Source organism: Sinocyclocheilus rhinocerous, unplaced genomic scaffold, assembly GCF_001515625.1.
Source record: "Sinocyclocheilus rhinocerous isolate Xijiao unplaced genomic scaffold, SAMN03320098_v1.1 scaffold1687, whole genome shotgun sequence".
NCBI classification, from domain to species: Eukaryota; Metazoa; Chordata; class Actinopteri; order Cypriniformes; family Cyprinidae; genus Sinocyclocheilus; species Sinocyclocheilus rhinocerous.
Genome location: NW_015660051.1, coordinates 1,027,038 through 1,042,753, shown reverse-complemented (window position 1 = coordinate 1,042,753; position 15,716 = coordinate 1,027,038). Strand labels below are relative to the sequence as shown.

General features: G+C 39.9%; 1 protein-coding gene, 1 non-coding gene and 1 pseudogene across 2 annotated transcripts; 1 reads left to right on the top strand and 2 right to left on the bottom strand.

The window, feature by feature from the left end:
- LOC107724850 (aryl-hydrocarbon-interacting protein-like 1) lies at positions 1-6,808 on the bottom strand (annotated as a pseudogene).
- Positions 6,809-7,237: 429 nt separating this feature from the next.
- LOC107724842 (transcription initiation factor TFIID subunit 7-like) lies at positions 7,238-15,206 on the bottom strand. Its single transcript, XM_016533921.1, has 13 exons — positions 14,956-15,206; positions 14,751-14,784; positions 14,402-14,478; positions 13,965-14,043; positions 13,677-13,810; positions 13,396-13,519; positions 13,229-13,287; positions 11,852-11,924; positions 11,395-11,505; positions 11,116-11,310; positions 8,966-9,078; positions 8,379-8,438; positions 7,238-7,537 (listed from the first exon to the last, which is right to left on the bottom strand). Exons 2-13 carry the CDS (start codon positions 14,767-14,769, stop codon positions 7,493-7,495), a joined length of 1,089 nt encoding a protein of 362 aa, XP_016389407.1. The 5' UTR covers positions 14,770-14,784; positions 14,956-15,206; the 3' UTR covers positions 7,238-7,492.
- A 234-nt stretch (positions 15,207-15,440) lies between these two features.
- trnae-uuc (transfer RNA glutamic acid (anticodon UUC)) lies at positions 15,441-15,512 on the top strand. The gene has a single exon. It is a non-coding gene; the product is annotated as a tRNA-Glu (tRNA).
- The last annotated feature ends 204 nt before the right edge of the window (positions 15,513-15,716 follow it).

Here is a 15,716-nt window from a genome sequence, read left to right as displayed (position 1 = left end):
TTTTTTTTTCAGATGATGGGATTTAATATTATATCTATTTCTTTTTCTATTTGCATTTAACATTTTTGGTGAATTTCTCAGGTTTTGCAGGTGATGATCCTATTGGTTCCTCTCCATCTTAAACTCAGCAGCTGTGTTGCTTTCCTTTGTTTCATCTCCAGTCGTGTCCGTCAGTCTTACTTCCCTTGATGCTCCACTGCTTGCATTTTTCTCAGGCTTTGCAAGAGATTCTTGTTTTTCATCTGGGATCTCATCCTGGCCATAATTGTTCATTGTAATGTCATTGGTGGCCCCGCTATCTGTCTCTGATCTCTGTGTACTATCTCCCAGCACACTGCTTTGGACTGAATCCCTGTATTTATCTACAGCTGTATTTTTTTCTTTGGCTTCTTTCAGGGTCAGAGAGCTCTCGTCCTTTTTGTTCTCAAAGTTTTTCTTCTCATCCTGTCCTTCATCTTTATTACCTGCTTTGACATTTGAACTACAGATGGATTCTTTCCCTCTTCAGCATCTTTGACCTCTTCAGGAGACTGAGAATGTTCCCCATTGCTTTCCTCTTTTGCATCCATCTCGGAGTTTTCCCCCTTCTCTGGTTCCTTTACTTTCTCTTCCTTGTCGTCTAGGATGTTCCAATACCTTTCTTTATCCTCCCAGTATTTTTCCTTCATTCTCTCAGAGAGACGATTGAGTTCTCTTTGCACAAATCGAGACAGTGTGATGCAGGGGCGTAGCCATCATTTCAGAAGTGAGGGGGACAGAAATGTTATATATATATTATAACATTATAATATAACATTTCTGTAATCTATATAACCTACCAGTCAACATAATCCATATATCGCAATCGTATGTTTCATGTCTTCATGTTTCCAAACGTTTCTGTTTTCTGTGAAAACAACTGTTTTCATACAGGGGTAGCTGGACGCTTTTGTCCATATTAGGAATTTCCTCGTACGACTTTATGCGCGAGAGCGCCTTCCGGCTTCGAATATGAATGAAACATACACTGCACTGTGTTTAGCGCTCTGCAATGTTCATCTCGTCTTATTCTGGGTCCGAATAAAACATCAGATCATGCACAGACTATCCTGTCTCTTTGAATTTAAATCTATATTTATTTAAACTGGCTCTTGAAAACCTCTATGCGAACACACTTGCCCGAAAAAGTGCGGGGGACGAATTTACGTGATATTAAAAGTGGGCAGGGGACACATCCCCCGCGTAATCTACGCCCCTGGTGTGATGTCTAGGTTGGCCACCATCTGGAAGTCTCTCCTGGCCTCCCTCTCGCTCCACACAGCCACTTAGGCCTTTGCTCGCTTATAGTAGGCCTTGACACAGTCTGGAAAAGATCAATAATGGGACTGCAATTTGTAACTCTTCCTGTTATTTGCTTGCTGAGGCTAAATTATCTTTCTGAATGCTGTGTATGTTCAAATCCATGAATTATCTTAATTAAAAGAATTAATTCAAGATCATTCTTAATGAATTCTTAATGAATTATCTTGAAGTGATATCATTTGCTTTCACACCATTAAAATAGTAACCTTGCTACACATAGACCAGGGGTGACCAATCCTGCTGCTGGAGGGCCGGTGTCCTGCAGAGTTTAGCTCCAACCCCAATTAAACACCTGAACCAGCTAATCAAGGTCTTACTAGGCATACTAGGCCATGTCCACACGTACACAGGTATTTTTTATAAACAGAGTTTTTCCTTCCGTTTTAAAAAAAATCTTTGTCCACATGAAAACGCAAAAGCATGCTATGAAGCACTGATCAGAGCATGCTAAGCCAACAGGTGGCGATATAATCAGATAACAGCGCATGCTCCGACGTCACAAGCCAAAATCTACACTAACACTGCAACCGGAGTTTTTGAAAATCTTCACCCTGGCAGGAGTTTTCAAAAATGTTCGGTTTCAGTGACCTGGTGCTGCGTTTGCGTGTGGACGAACGGCCAAACCGCATAGAAAAAGCTGCGGTTTTGAAAATACCCGCGTTCGTGTGGACGGGGCCCTAGAAACATCCAGGCAGGTGTGTTGAGGCAAGTTGGAGCTAAACTCTACAGGACAGTGGCCGTCCAGGATCGATTTTGGAGACACCTAATCTTTGCTCTGAGTGGCCCGAGAGCCTGCAGATTCCCCATTGATGACTCTCCCCCTCTTTCATTTGATCATGCTCTTCCCTAAATCTTTCACTCTGCCAACATTTAAACAGACTTCCCCCAGCCAGTGCCAGCCTCTGGCAAAAACACAGCAGATTCTGTGAGCACATTTCAAAAGGATGTGCTCCCCAGGTGACACACGAGAGAAATGGTAAAAAGAGCAAAGATGGAAGATTTCAACTGAAACAGACAACAAGAAGTAGGTGACACATGGGGCACGGCAGAATGAAATGAATACTGAGAATTAGAGGGGACGGGGAAATGGGAGAAGGCGTCCTCGAAAAAGGGAACTGCAGGAGGCTGAAGTCACTGTGCCATCTGCATATGCATAAGGCTCATTAGGAGAGCTATCCAAGCTGCCTCTGGAGCCACCGCGAAAGACGATACATCTGTCACTTCACATGCTTCAGGAGGGCTTGTCCAACTCCTGTCCCCACTGCTCATGCAACCAGCCAAGCTTAAACAAACCCAAACCACCGAGGACGAAGATTACTATGCATGCTGCCAGTTGCAATTATGAATTTGAATGCAACTGGATTATTTATTTAAAAGAAAAGGTCTAATTCTGATGGTGGCCGGTAATGTAAAGGGTATGTTAATTCTAAGGTGGTCTACAGTACATCACCTCAACTTAAATGCCATGTGACTCACTAATTTGCACTGGTTATCATTGCCTCTGAGTCCAATTACTTTTTAGGGGAGTTGATGTTTGATTGCCTGTTAGCAATTTATTACAAAATTAAATGCATAGTTTAATTTAGTTCATGTTATTTAGTTAAAAATAGTGCTGCAGGAATGAGTCCTAAAAACCAGAAACAAGTTATGTTTGCACTTTGGGTTCCCAAAGTCAGTGCGTTATGGTTAAATGTCTGAAAGAGAGCAGACGGTCCCTTACGCTTTTGAATCGCTCTCGTGTTACTTTGATGTCAAACACCGATCAGTCTGCGCAGCACCACTTCAAGTCGAACACACCTAATATGTACGTGAATCGCTTTGACCGTTCTTTGTAGATCCCACCTTCTCACACGCCACAACTGGTGGATTATCTCATTCACTATTCCCTACATTAGGTCACTAATTCAGTTCACTAGAAGGAGTAATGAAAACGAGTGAGTGAATTCGGACACTGAGTGCACCGGAAGGCCTGCTGCTTTTGCAAAGTTTGTGCTTGCTGTTTAATAATCATTTGAAACTGGCAGCTCCAGTAGTACGATGATAGGATTTATCTTGAACTCTGTCATGGAAATTATGTATAAACCCTAATTAAACAATTTAATAATCAATTTACAATTAATTTATGCCTGTATTGTATTACGCAGTACTCCGTAGCGCTTTGTAAAATGAATGGATGGATGGATGATTCAGCTGTGGCGCATTATGGGTATTCTCTAGCTTTTGAGCATACATCAGTTGTACACTCATTATTGCTGTGCATTGTGGGATTAAATGAGTGCACTTGTTAATGTCCACTAAGGTTTCGGACACCACTAAAAAGTGTATAGGGGGCGATTTCGGACACAGGGTATGTCTTCTCTGCAGCACTCTGTACAGGGCTACTTTTTAATGGCTGTCATTGGTAAAGGAGAGTGTAGTTACTGCAAATACCAGCAGGGGCAAACTGGGTCATGCTAACAAGCAAAACCTTAACCATTTGGTTTATGCTAACAAGCTGGCCTACCTTTGTGTTTGTCCAGGAGCTCTGTCGTATGTTCTATGACTTCGTAATATTCCTCCAGCTCTAACATGCACTGGCAGTAGTTCAATACAAGAGGAATGATAAGCCTACCCAGATTGATGTAGTCCTCATCTCCTGGCATCTCCTACAGATGAAAGAAAACAAACTCGGGTGTACTCGACAGATGTCTAAATGATTTATTGGTTACTCTACAGCCCCCTTATAACCTCCATGTCATTTTGTTTTTCCTTTACCTTGGATTGGACTGTTCGCAGCAGAACCACAGCCTCTTGGTACTTTTCTGCAGCTTCACGGAACCGACCCTGCTTGACCAGAGCGCTGCCCAAAAGATGCAGCGAGGGCACGACCTTCAGCTTCTCATCCTTCTCCATCATCCAAGACTCACGCTGGTAAGAGAACGGGTCGCCCACCTGAGGTAGACAGAGAATTGGAGCGTGCTCGTCTCGCTTGGTTGAGGATTGAAAACATGGTCTGAGAATTGGGAACAGCATTTCTTTCCTGGTGTGTAGCACTTGATTGTGTAACATTCTGTTACGCTCTGTTTGGGTTGCAGTGAGAAATCTGTTGGAGGTGGAGGAGTGGAACTAGAATGAGTGTATGAGCATGTTGTTGTGCAAGGGCGCATGCATGTATTTGTTTGTTTTCTTGCTCTGTGTGAATACACCTGACCCACCGAGATTAGTTCCATTATGAAGATTAGAGGCTGAGGTGTCCTCATTAGCTCATCAAGCTCTGGAAAGCCTGTCGAATGGTAGTGAAACAAGTTTCCCATGCCACACGTGTGTTTTTGGCCCTCTAAAAGGTCCTTTCCCTGAGCAGCCAGTCTTATCCCTTTTGACACGATAGGATAAAGGCCTGTGTGCTGCGTATAAAAAATAAAATCACATGCCAATGTTTCCTACAGAGCTACCTAAGATTTGTATGTTTTTGCTTGCAGCCTGTAGAAAAACCTAAAATATGTTTTTTTTTCTTTTCTTTTTGCCTTTATTTTCTGGTACATAGTGTTTTAACCTTACCACATTCGATATGTGTTTTTGGCCCTCTAAAAGGTCCTTTCCCTGAGCAGCCAGTCTTATCTCTTTTGACACGATAGGATAAAGGCCTGTGTGCTGCGTATAAAAAATAAAATCACATGCCAATGTTTCCTACAGAGTTACCTAAGATTTGTATGTTTTTGCTTGCAGCCTGTAGAAAAACCTAAAATATGTTTTTTTTTATTTTCTTTTTGCCTTTATTTTCTGGTACATAGTGTTTTAACCGTACCACGTTTGATATACTGTATGCTGCAAACTCACAATCACAACTCGGGTAAAATATAATTTCTTTTGCCATGGTGCTGAAATATTCAGTAGCAGGAGAGCATTGCAGGTAACATGACCTTTCGTTCAACTTATTTCTACATCAACCATCTAATCGGAATCTTTAGTCTCATTTAATTCGCAGAATGGATTATTAATTTCCTTGGAGTGTTTGGAGAAATCAACAAATGCAAATGTTAATAGAAAACGTAGGAAGCAACCAAAGGTGCATAATACATCAGACACATTCTCTTTCATTCTTGTGTGAAGATTAATTAAGATCCAATTGAAGCGGATGTGATTATACCTATAGAAAGGGGAAAACAGTGGGAGGCACACCAGGAGGTTTAGTTTGATTTCAAACACTTACAATAGCATCACACCAAAACTCTGCCACCTCTCCAATCCTCATGTAAGTTAACAGCACCTCCCACACCTCCATCTTGAACATCTTCTCCACGAAAATCTCTGTGGGACGTTTATTTTTGCGACTGTCATCAATCACTGTTCTTTCAAAGTTGTCCAACAGAGTCTGAAAGTGAAACACCAGCTTTGTGGGTAGGAAGGCAGAGGAAAAAAGAGAGTAAGAACAGGATTAAGAAAGAGCAGAGATATTTTTCCTGCTTAGTACGCCATGCACATCTTGTACCTTGCTACTCTGTGTGTGTTTATATGTGTTGGGGAGAGAAATACAGGGGTTTTAAGCAGGCCAGAATGCATCTTTCCTCATGCCATCCTAATAGCTTCCTAGTCCAATTTCACCTTCATTACAAGACATTTAAATGTATAGTCTTTTTTTTTTTTAAAGCATGTTGAAACAGACACCTTGATGTAACGGGAGCGCACAGAGTGAATACAGAGCACAGCTGGTAAATGGAGAGATTAATGTTGGCATTGTCGTGGAAAATGTTTGTCATCCTCTCCAGGCTGAGGGCCATATGGCTGGACAAGTAGGGGGGAAAAGTCACCTGTCACAGATACGGTGTTCCTTTGCCGCTGTCCAAAACGAGTGGTTGCCAAACTTCTGTGCAATTATATGCACCAAATGTTTTGTCACACAATAAAACCTTTTTATCACCAGCAGAATCAGGCTACAACCATTTCTAATCAAAGCAAATGGTCAGACATGAACCCATCCTTACAAACGTCCAGTAAAAAGCGTTTTCCAGGACCATATATGCACCTTACCTTGGTTCCCTTCGGAAAATGCGGCAATGGTCCCTGACCTCCATGCAGAACCTTCTTTATTACTCCAGGATGGTCAAGCAGATACGTCTCTTGCATTTTAAACTCTTAAAGAAGAGTGTTTCTTTATTGAAACATTCCTGATATCCTGTACCCTGAGAGAGCTGGTCCTTGGCAGTGTTAACTAGCAAGCTGAGGAAGGGAGACAAATCACACCCTGCAGCCCAATGCTGCCTGACTGCTTTCTGACAGAATCCTTACAAACGTCCAGTAAAAAGCGTTTTCCAGGACCATATATGCACCTTACCTTGGTTCCCTTCGGAAAATGCGGCAATGGTCCCTGACCTCCATGCAGAATCTTCTTTATTACTCCAGGATGGTCAAGCAGATACGTCTCTTGCATTTTAAACTCTTAAAGAAGAGTGTTTCTTTATTGAAACATTCCTGATATCCTGTACCCTGAGAGAGCTGGTCCTTGGCAGTGTTAACTAGCAAGCTGAGGGAGACAAATCACACCCTGCAGCCCAATGCTGCCTGACTGCTTTCTGACAGATGGCTGGATTACAAGGTTGAGGATAGCCACTTTAATCTGCCTTGGCTAATCCTTCAACCCCCCTGAAACTTCAGTATAATCCCCTGTAAGAAGTGAAGGGATGGGTGACCAGAGAGCGTAACTCGGAGTATGGAGACAGTTGAGATCATTCTGTAAGGTAATAGAGTCCAGTAATCCCAGAAATAGTTTGCTAGTATAATTCAGTGGGAACAACTGCAGACAGAATCATCTAGAAGTAACTAGTATGATTTTCCAGTTTGTTGAACACCTTAATTGGGAGTAGCTTACAAATTTGTAGACTTACTGATCAGAAGAAATATGCTAACAAAACTATTTCACACATGATTTTATTTTAAAAATACTGCCGTTTACTAAATGTTCATAGACAAAGTCACAAAGTACAAATACACAATCTTGCATGAGAAGAAACTTGTGTGAAGAGCCATCAGTTGAATATATTGACAATATTTTTGAGTCACACAACACAAATGGGATGTTCAAATTCAGCTAATGCATGCAGTAAAGTCGGTGATGTGTTCAGTAGTCGCCTCTGGTCAGAGTCTTTGTATAGCAGTATCTTGGTAATTGTGAGCATCACTTCTCGATCAGTGAGTCCAGCTGCTCTTGAAGGGAGGCCAGCTGTTGGAACAGAATAGCAGTGATGGATGGCTAGCAGTAGGGGTATAATTGAAGGCTAAGTGCAATATGTTCAACAACACCTCCAACGCTGTTACTTTTTTCCATTAAGCCATTTGTCAGTTTAGGAGTAAACAAACACTGACAGCAGATACTGACATTGGCCAAGGGATATGGTGAATCAGTAAAGCATATATGTGTGTTTAGTTCTTTTACTCACCAATATTATATATGGAAAATTACTCTCAACAAGAGCAATGGGAATATGGGGAATTAAGTAATGGATTTGGCATCTTACATGCGTTAAAGGTATTGATATAAATTAGATTCCAATTAAAAAGCCCTCGATCCTATTTGATTTGATTCCAATTCATCTGGGAATATTTTAAGTTATAATGTACATTTTTTATATGTATAAAATAGATTCTCTCTTAGCTACTTCTGTAAATTACACAGGGAACAGATGGGTATTAACAGATGGGTATATGTGATATGCTTATCTTTTTGAATGATTAATTAAAAGGACAGAATCAAAAGAGTCATTTGTTTGTGAATTTACTATGCTAGTTGTGCTGCGTGTTTCTGATTCACTAGAAAGAACCTGTTCAAGAACCATTTGTTTAGGAATCTGACTACACTGGTTGCACTGTACGTCTTTGATTTACTAAAAGTACCAGTTCATAGGAGTTATTTGTTTGTGAATCAAAATACACTAGTCACAATGGTATGGAGTAAAAGGTCTTGGTAGTTTAAAGAATGAATATTTCAAATCATGATTAACTGGAAAAATTATTTTTACCCAGTTGGAATGCATGCAGACTTTTGGGTTCATATGCAAACTCACCTGTTCCATCTCTTGCTCTTCTTGATGAATCATACCATTCAAAAGACCCTGGAAACGATCCTGTAAAAAGGAGAGAGAGAGAGAGAGAGAGAGAGACTTTATCTAGTTGACAGGTATGCTGTTTTGATGCTGGCCGTTTGTGAATGTCTTAACCGCTTGTACACATTTGTATTTGATTTGTGGCCCTGTGAAAGGATCTCAGACATGCATGACCTTTCCCTGTCCCAGGTGACTGTAATGACCGTGGAGAAATTTAGCCAGCATAGTGCACACAGGCCAACCGAAGTGACACTGTTAAACCACACGCCCAACCCCGTTCCACAGCATCTAACTCCTCCCAATGGAGCAGCTGCCAGAGCAATTAATTTTATGCTATTTTTGTGAGTTACGTAAAAGCAGCTAAAGGCAGAAATGTAATATTTATGCCTTAAAAAGACAGCAAAAACTTGCCTTCTTAGGTTTATTCAAGGCCATTTTAAAGGGCTATACTGCACAAAAACAGTGTCACCCAGGCTGTGTGTTTACATGATATACCATGCCAGAGAAAGTGGCATGCTACATATTTAGTGCAGGTAAATGAAACTCACCCTCAGAGCTTGATTTTCCACCTCCATTATCAATTTTTCCTGTTGCTTCTTCCGGGCATGCGTTTCCTGAAGCTTGGCCTTCAAATTGTTGATCTGTACCTGGTACTCCATTACTGCAGATCAAATAGAGATTGTGAGCCCTACACATGAGCCCTAGTTAACATGCCTACAGTTTAGTCATGAGCCCTGATGTCACATTGAGCTCTCTTTTACCTTTGAGAGCTACTTAATCTGCAAATGCTCATGTAATCTAAGGTCCCAATTATCTGCAAATCTTTCACACACTAACCGTGCAACCCCTCAGGCTGCATAAATACTGAACCCCACCTCTTACGTTCTGCACTCCCATTGTGGGCATACACACCAACATATCGAGAAAACGCTTTGTGGATAGCATATAGACCCTTTTAGTGCTGACGTCACAATTACGTCACAGCATTAGCTGGAGGCAAAACAAAGGAATAACTGGAGGCGGCCAATACAAACCAGCAAAGAGTCGGCTGCATAAGGAGCTTAAAATATCATCTTGTTGTGCTGTTGAGTGTCAGAATGGATGGAGTACAGGCTCCAATTTGAAATTTTATAGCATACCTGCTGCCATTGCCAGACAAAAAACCAACAACAGCTGTGGTTAAACGCAATAAAACGAGCAGACTGGACTGAAACGATCATCAAAAATGCTCGCGTTTGCCGCACATACTTAATATCAGTTAAGGTTCAATAAACTGTGGTCTTTTATGGATTATGGTTTGGTTACGAGTCTAAAGATTTCTCATGCATGCCCACCTAATCAGAAATTTGGAAACAAGTTAACTAACGACCAGAGACTAAACATAAAGGAAACCGTTTGTGTCGTCTCACTTTCTACAATTGCCATAAGTGCAATTGTAGAGAGAGGGAACAGTGAAGGCCCATGTTATGTGCCAGGTGTGTGTTAAAGTAGTTGCATTTGCTTATCATTGCCACTGTTAGTACATAGTTGTACATAGTTGTTATATGCCCTCAGTTTCTATTTACTATACACGCTCGGTTTCTCTATATGGTAGGTGTGTCTGGCCACTCCTGTCAGATCGTCCATTCATTAAGTGAGTGTGTACGAGTCGGTCAATCTGGTTCATTCTGTTAAAATGAACATTTTCAAATAACAATCACGATTCCGGACAGTGAGTGACATTACATATTCAGATAAAATCTAATTTTCTCCAGTCATTGTTAAAAAACAAGCAAACAAAACTTGCGAGCTAGCGTTAGTGAAGCAGTCAGGGGAATCTTTCTGCCTCCACCTAAGCTCCGCCCATAAAAAAAACCCGTCACAGTGTTTACAAACTGAAAAAGGGTCTATAAGAACTGACTGACTTTCAGTCAATCATCAATAATCTAATATTGTGGAATTTGGACATTGACTTACAATGTAAGATATATACTATTTATAATAGATGTTATCATGAGAATATAGCTTTTTTCAAATCCAATTATGCTGCCTACCTAGACAGCATTTTTAGGCATCACTGACACATTTTGAACGCCTCTATGAAGCAGTATTAATATTAATACATTGTTTTTTTTTTTCTTTTGAGGACATCATCTCTTAAATTACTTAGAGTTTAGTCTATTTTACTATTGTTTTAAATGGCATCTAATTATAGTTGACTGGAATAGCATTTTAGTTGACCAGAAAGTGCAATATAAGCCGTCCATAAGGCGTGACCCATGTTATACCGTAACAACAACACTCTTGAAAAGACATCTAACTAAAAAAAGGTAACTCTACAACTAAACCTTTGAAGAATATGTGAACAAAACACATGGTGGCTCAGCTCTGAGCAGCATGGCTAATTTTTGCCGGTTAAGTGTCAATGTGACGTTGAATTCACCCTCCCAGTTGAGAGACAGAGGGTTGCGGGATGATGCCAAGGTCAGGCATGTCTGTCACTCACTGGTATGGGTAAAGACACCACCAGACAACCGGTACACCCATCTGACCTAAATACCGCAGCAGGCTCCTCATTCAAATGCTAATCTAGGTCGGCTGTTGTTTGTCTGCCGGTCTGCCTGTTTGTGATACTGAATTGTGGTTTTAAATTAGGCTTGAGCTGCTGTCCTGATGATGCACTGTAATTGATCGGGCAACCAGTGTACCACTATCCTACCGATCTGACTGTTGCAGTCATTCTCGTCTCTGCCTCCATCTGTCTCATTCAGTTTCTCATGGAGCTGCCTGACCATGTCGTCTTCAGTGTCCATGATGTTAAGGTCTTCGTCCTCATGTCGTTCACCCTCCTCGTCCTCATCCTCGCTGCTGCTGCTGATGTCATTGAAGATCTCGCGTAGCTCGTCGTGTTGGACTAAATTAGAAGAAAAAACGTGAAGAACTTTAGACAGAGAAAGATTTAGCTATAAAAAGCAGTCAGACTTGTGAGATCATCCACCTGAAGAGCCGTGACCCTTGTATCCCGAGGTTCCAGGTGAAGACTCCAAGTTGGACAGAGAAAAGCTGTTGTCGGGTTCTTTGGTCTCATCCTCAGCAATCACCTCCCATCCTGACCACAGGGTCAAGGTTCATATATCAATAATCCCTTTATCTTTTCATCCTCTGAGTTTTGGCACCAGCCCATTTTGCTGTTTGTTATATCACTGTGCTGCTGAGCTCCACAAATTTATACGTGACTCATGCCACTTTTTCCTGTAATGCTGAGCTTAACTGACTCTATTTCTTGCCAAGTTGCTCCATTTCATTTGCGAGCAAGTCTGCCACCTGGTGTCAAGAGTGAGTATGGCAGAAATGCTCAATCCTACATTAGTAATGACATTTGCATCTAGAATTGTTGTCTCACTGGGTTTGCGACAACATGACAGAGGAAAACAAAATCAAGAAATGAAGGATACGAACACTGACGGCTTCGGCATCTGTGCTTAAGAGCCTCTTCACCTCCTTTTCCACATCAGGAGACTCGATGTACTGCAGGATAAATCAGGTTAGAATTCAGCCCCAAGGAACACGTTCTCAAAAAATGCATGCACGCATTCAGACGCACACATAGTACTAACAGTAGAGGCTGGCTGCACGCCAGACAACACATTAGCGATTAAAAAAAGGAAGCCGAGTCAATAGCTAGCTGCAACGTAGCTGAGATTTATTCAAGAGTCAGAAAGAAGAACCTGCCACTAACTCGCCTGCTGTCACTTCAATCAAAGAGAGAGCCAGATTGCTTTCCTGCATACCGTGGTGGTAAATGGAGATTGAATGCTTTATTTATATGTAAATTGTAGCTTTTAGCATTAACTCATTTCTCTTTTCCTACAAGAGTAAACATTTTTTTTTCCCAAACAGGGATGTAGTGGTGGGCGATATGGCAAAAATATCATATCACAACGTAGCTGAGATTTATTCAAGAGTCAGAAAGAAGAACCTGCCACTAACTCGCCTGCTGTCACTTCAATCAAAGAGAGAGCCAGATTGCTTTCCTGCATACCGTGGTGGTAAATGGAGATTGAATGCTTTATTTATATGTAAATTGTAGCTTTTAGCATTAACTAATTTCTCTTTTCCTACAAGAGTAAACATTTTTTTTCCCCAAACGGATGTAGTGGTGGGCGATATGGCAAAAATATCATATCACTATTTTCTTTCAGGAAAATCACACTTTTATCACAATTATTTGTCACGTTGGTTTTACTATATTGCAAGTTGTCTGAGCAGTACAGCCAAACATATTTCGCTATTTTAAAAACAAAGCCTTACAAGGTAACAAAATATGAAATAAAAAAAGAATGGCAGACATACATAGGCCAAAGTGGGCAAAGATAAAAAATCTTTGCCATTATTTTATATTTGTTATTAAAAAAAATAAGAACAAAGATACACATTACAAGTACACATAATATACAAATAAAACAAACAGTGCTTTATTTTTCAAGTACAGTAGATGTATTTATCAGTAGCATTCAAGAAACTGAATGAACAAATATAAAAATAAAACGTTCTATAAACTTCACTGTAGAAATTATACATTGATTATTATTAAATCAACTGTATTAAAGTTCTTCAGTCAAGAGCAGTGAGTTAACATGCGCTATAGCACGACGCTATGATATTGCTTCAAAAGCAGATCATGGAGATATTTTAATCGTCCACAATCAAAAAACGTGATATTGCACACGCCTATAGTGATGACAAAGGATTGTAGAATCATCAGAAAAGTCCAAGAAAAAACAACAACAACAACAACAACAGAATGCATGAGGAAAACCAAATGAGGTTACCTTCTTCCTCGCTGTCTTCCTGAACCGCCTCTTCCTTGTGTTCTTCAGAGGAAGAGTAACTGGAAGGAGACAGATGTAATTGGATATAAAAGTGAGTTTAATCATTCTAGCACTGATAGGCTGTCTCAACATTCTCAAATTCCAGTACAGGAGTGGGAGGTACTTACTGCCATGGTTCCAAATAAATTTCTTGTCTTTGTCCTTGTCTTTCTTTTTGCTTTTGGGGTCTGTAGTGCCTGTGGGCTCCTCTAGAGGGGGGTACAAGTCTCCATCCAGTGTGCATACCAGCATCTTAAACAGGAAGGCAGAAGAACTAATAGTGTTATGGCCTTGCAGATGTGCTGAAGCTCATTAAATGACTTGTCTCTGTTACCCAAGACTGCAATGGGGGAGTTTAATTTAAGACTCTCTAAGAAACTTCTATCAACAGCTTATATTAAAATATTACCTGACAGATATCAGCAGTCTTATAGAAGGTCTTTTTGTCAACCGTTTTTAATGACTCCAGGATGCAGGGTAAATCCACTAATTTACACGCTAAAGGGACACGATCCACACGTACAATCCCATGGTGACCATCGGCTAGGAATATGGTAACAAATTCCATGAGCAAAATTTTTGCAAAAGAAATTGATAACATTCAGAGGCTTTATGAAATGTAATATGCTGAAGTAAATGTAAAGTACTTCTTTGTACATTTTAGTTCATCTGAATTTCTCACTTGTACAGTACTTACCATGCAACTCTACAGTAAGTCTGTCTTTCATGTTCATGCTGCTAGACTGGGCGATCCGTCTGACTGTGGAGGCATATTCCTAAAAAACAATCCAGAAATCATTTTAATATGCTGATTCGGTGCTCAAGAAACATATTTTATTATTATCAATATTAAAAACAGTTGAACAACATTTAACTTGATTGGAATGAACAGTGTATATCAATGACACTGTATTTGTATGTAATTATTTGTGACTTGTGTAATAATATTATGTTACTAATCTTATAGCTTTTGAGTTACTCTCAAATGCATAATTGTGAGTCATATCAAACAATAATCTAAAGTGATTAATTATTTAAATGCAATGATGGAATTGTTCAGGGAGGGTGTGCATACTTAAATACTGGTTTGCACTAACATAAGTGAGTAAAATGAACAACAACAACAAAACTGACCTGAGGAAGCCGCAGAACAAACTGACTCTCCAGCTCATGAGGAGCATCTACTTTGCTTTTGGAGCCAACCTTTCCCACTGAAACAGAGAACGGTCTTGAAATACTACATATTAGTTCACAATTATTACACATTCACACACACACAAAGCCCGCACGCGCACACACAAACAAATATGTGTTATATTAATGCACGAACTATGGAATATACCAAGGTAGGCAATAAATGATTACCACGATCTTGAAACTTAGAATATCGTGTGTATACCACGGTATGTAACATAGTAATACATAGTAATTTTCTGTTAGTAAAAGAGAAACAGTGTGAATTCATAACAATGCATGCTAGTACCTTTCGTTTTTGAGGTCATATTTGGTTCCTAGTTCTGCACAAAAAAGACACTATGTTTGCATATAAAAACAAAAGATGTGGAAGCTATAAGATTGCTAAACGCTTTTAAAAAGGGGTAAACACATTTTAGGAGTAACACTTTTTTTAGATTGATAAAATACTAAAAAGGACGTTTCAACAAAAGCGTGTTAATAAAAATACTCACCGAAATCCGAGAAGCTAACAGGCTAATGTTACACACAGTGGGTATCTGATATATAACAGCGTCAGATGGGATAATTGTTAAATATTCGTTTCATTAAAATACCCAGAGAATAAAACAGAAAAGTTATCATCAATTATACTACGTAATTATACAGATTTTGAGAGACAGAAACTAAAATGGAACAAATAAATAGTGCTGTGCCTCGGTGAACTGTCTCGCGGAAGCTCAGCGTATGTTAACGCTTCACTGCCACCTGCTGTCCGTTGTGTAAAACAGCTACAAATCGGAACCATAGACAGTTTATACTAGAACACGAAAGCTGAAGTCTATTAACACAATTTCAGAGAATGTAGTGATCGGGCATTTTTTTCTGTGAACATTTATATGACCATAAGAAGAACGATAAGATACAAAAACACAGAGAAATTGTCATTATAGCGTATTCTTCATGAATGAATAAATAAAAACCAATTGTTCATGTGTCGTCCCATATGGTCTAGCGGTTAGGATTCCTGGTTTTCACCCAGGCGGCCCGGGTTCGACTCCCGGTATGGGAAGCATTCTTTTTAGCTTCAAATGTGCGGATTACGAGAAAATTCTGCTAGATAATTAACAAAAACAACAATAAAGCAACTAACTGCTAGAATTAGGCGTTGAATTAAAATAATGTCTGATGCCAAAAAAAACATACTGATGTTATTTTTTTAATATGGTATTCAAAAAAATACAAATAAATAAATCAATAATTTGATTAAATATCT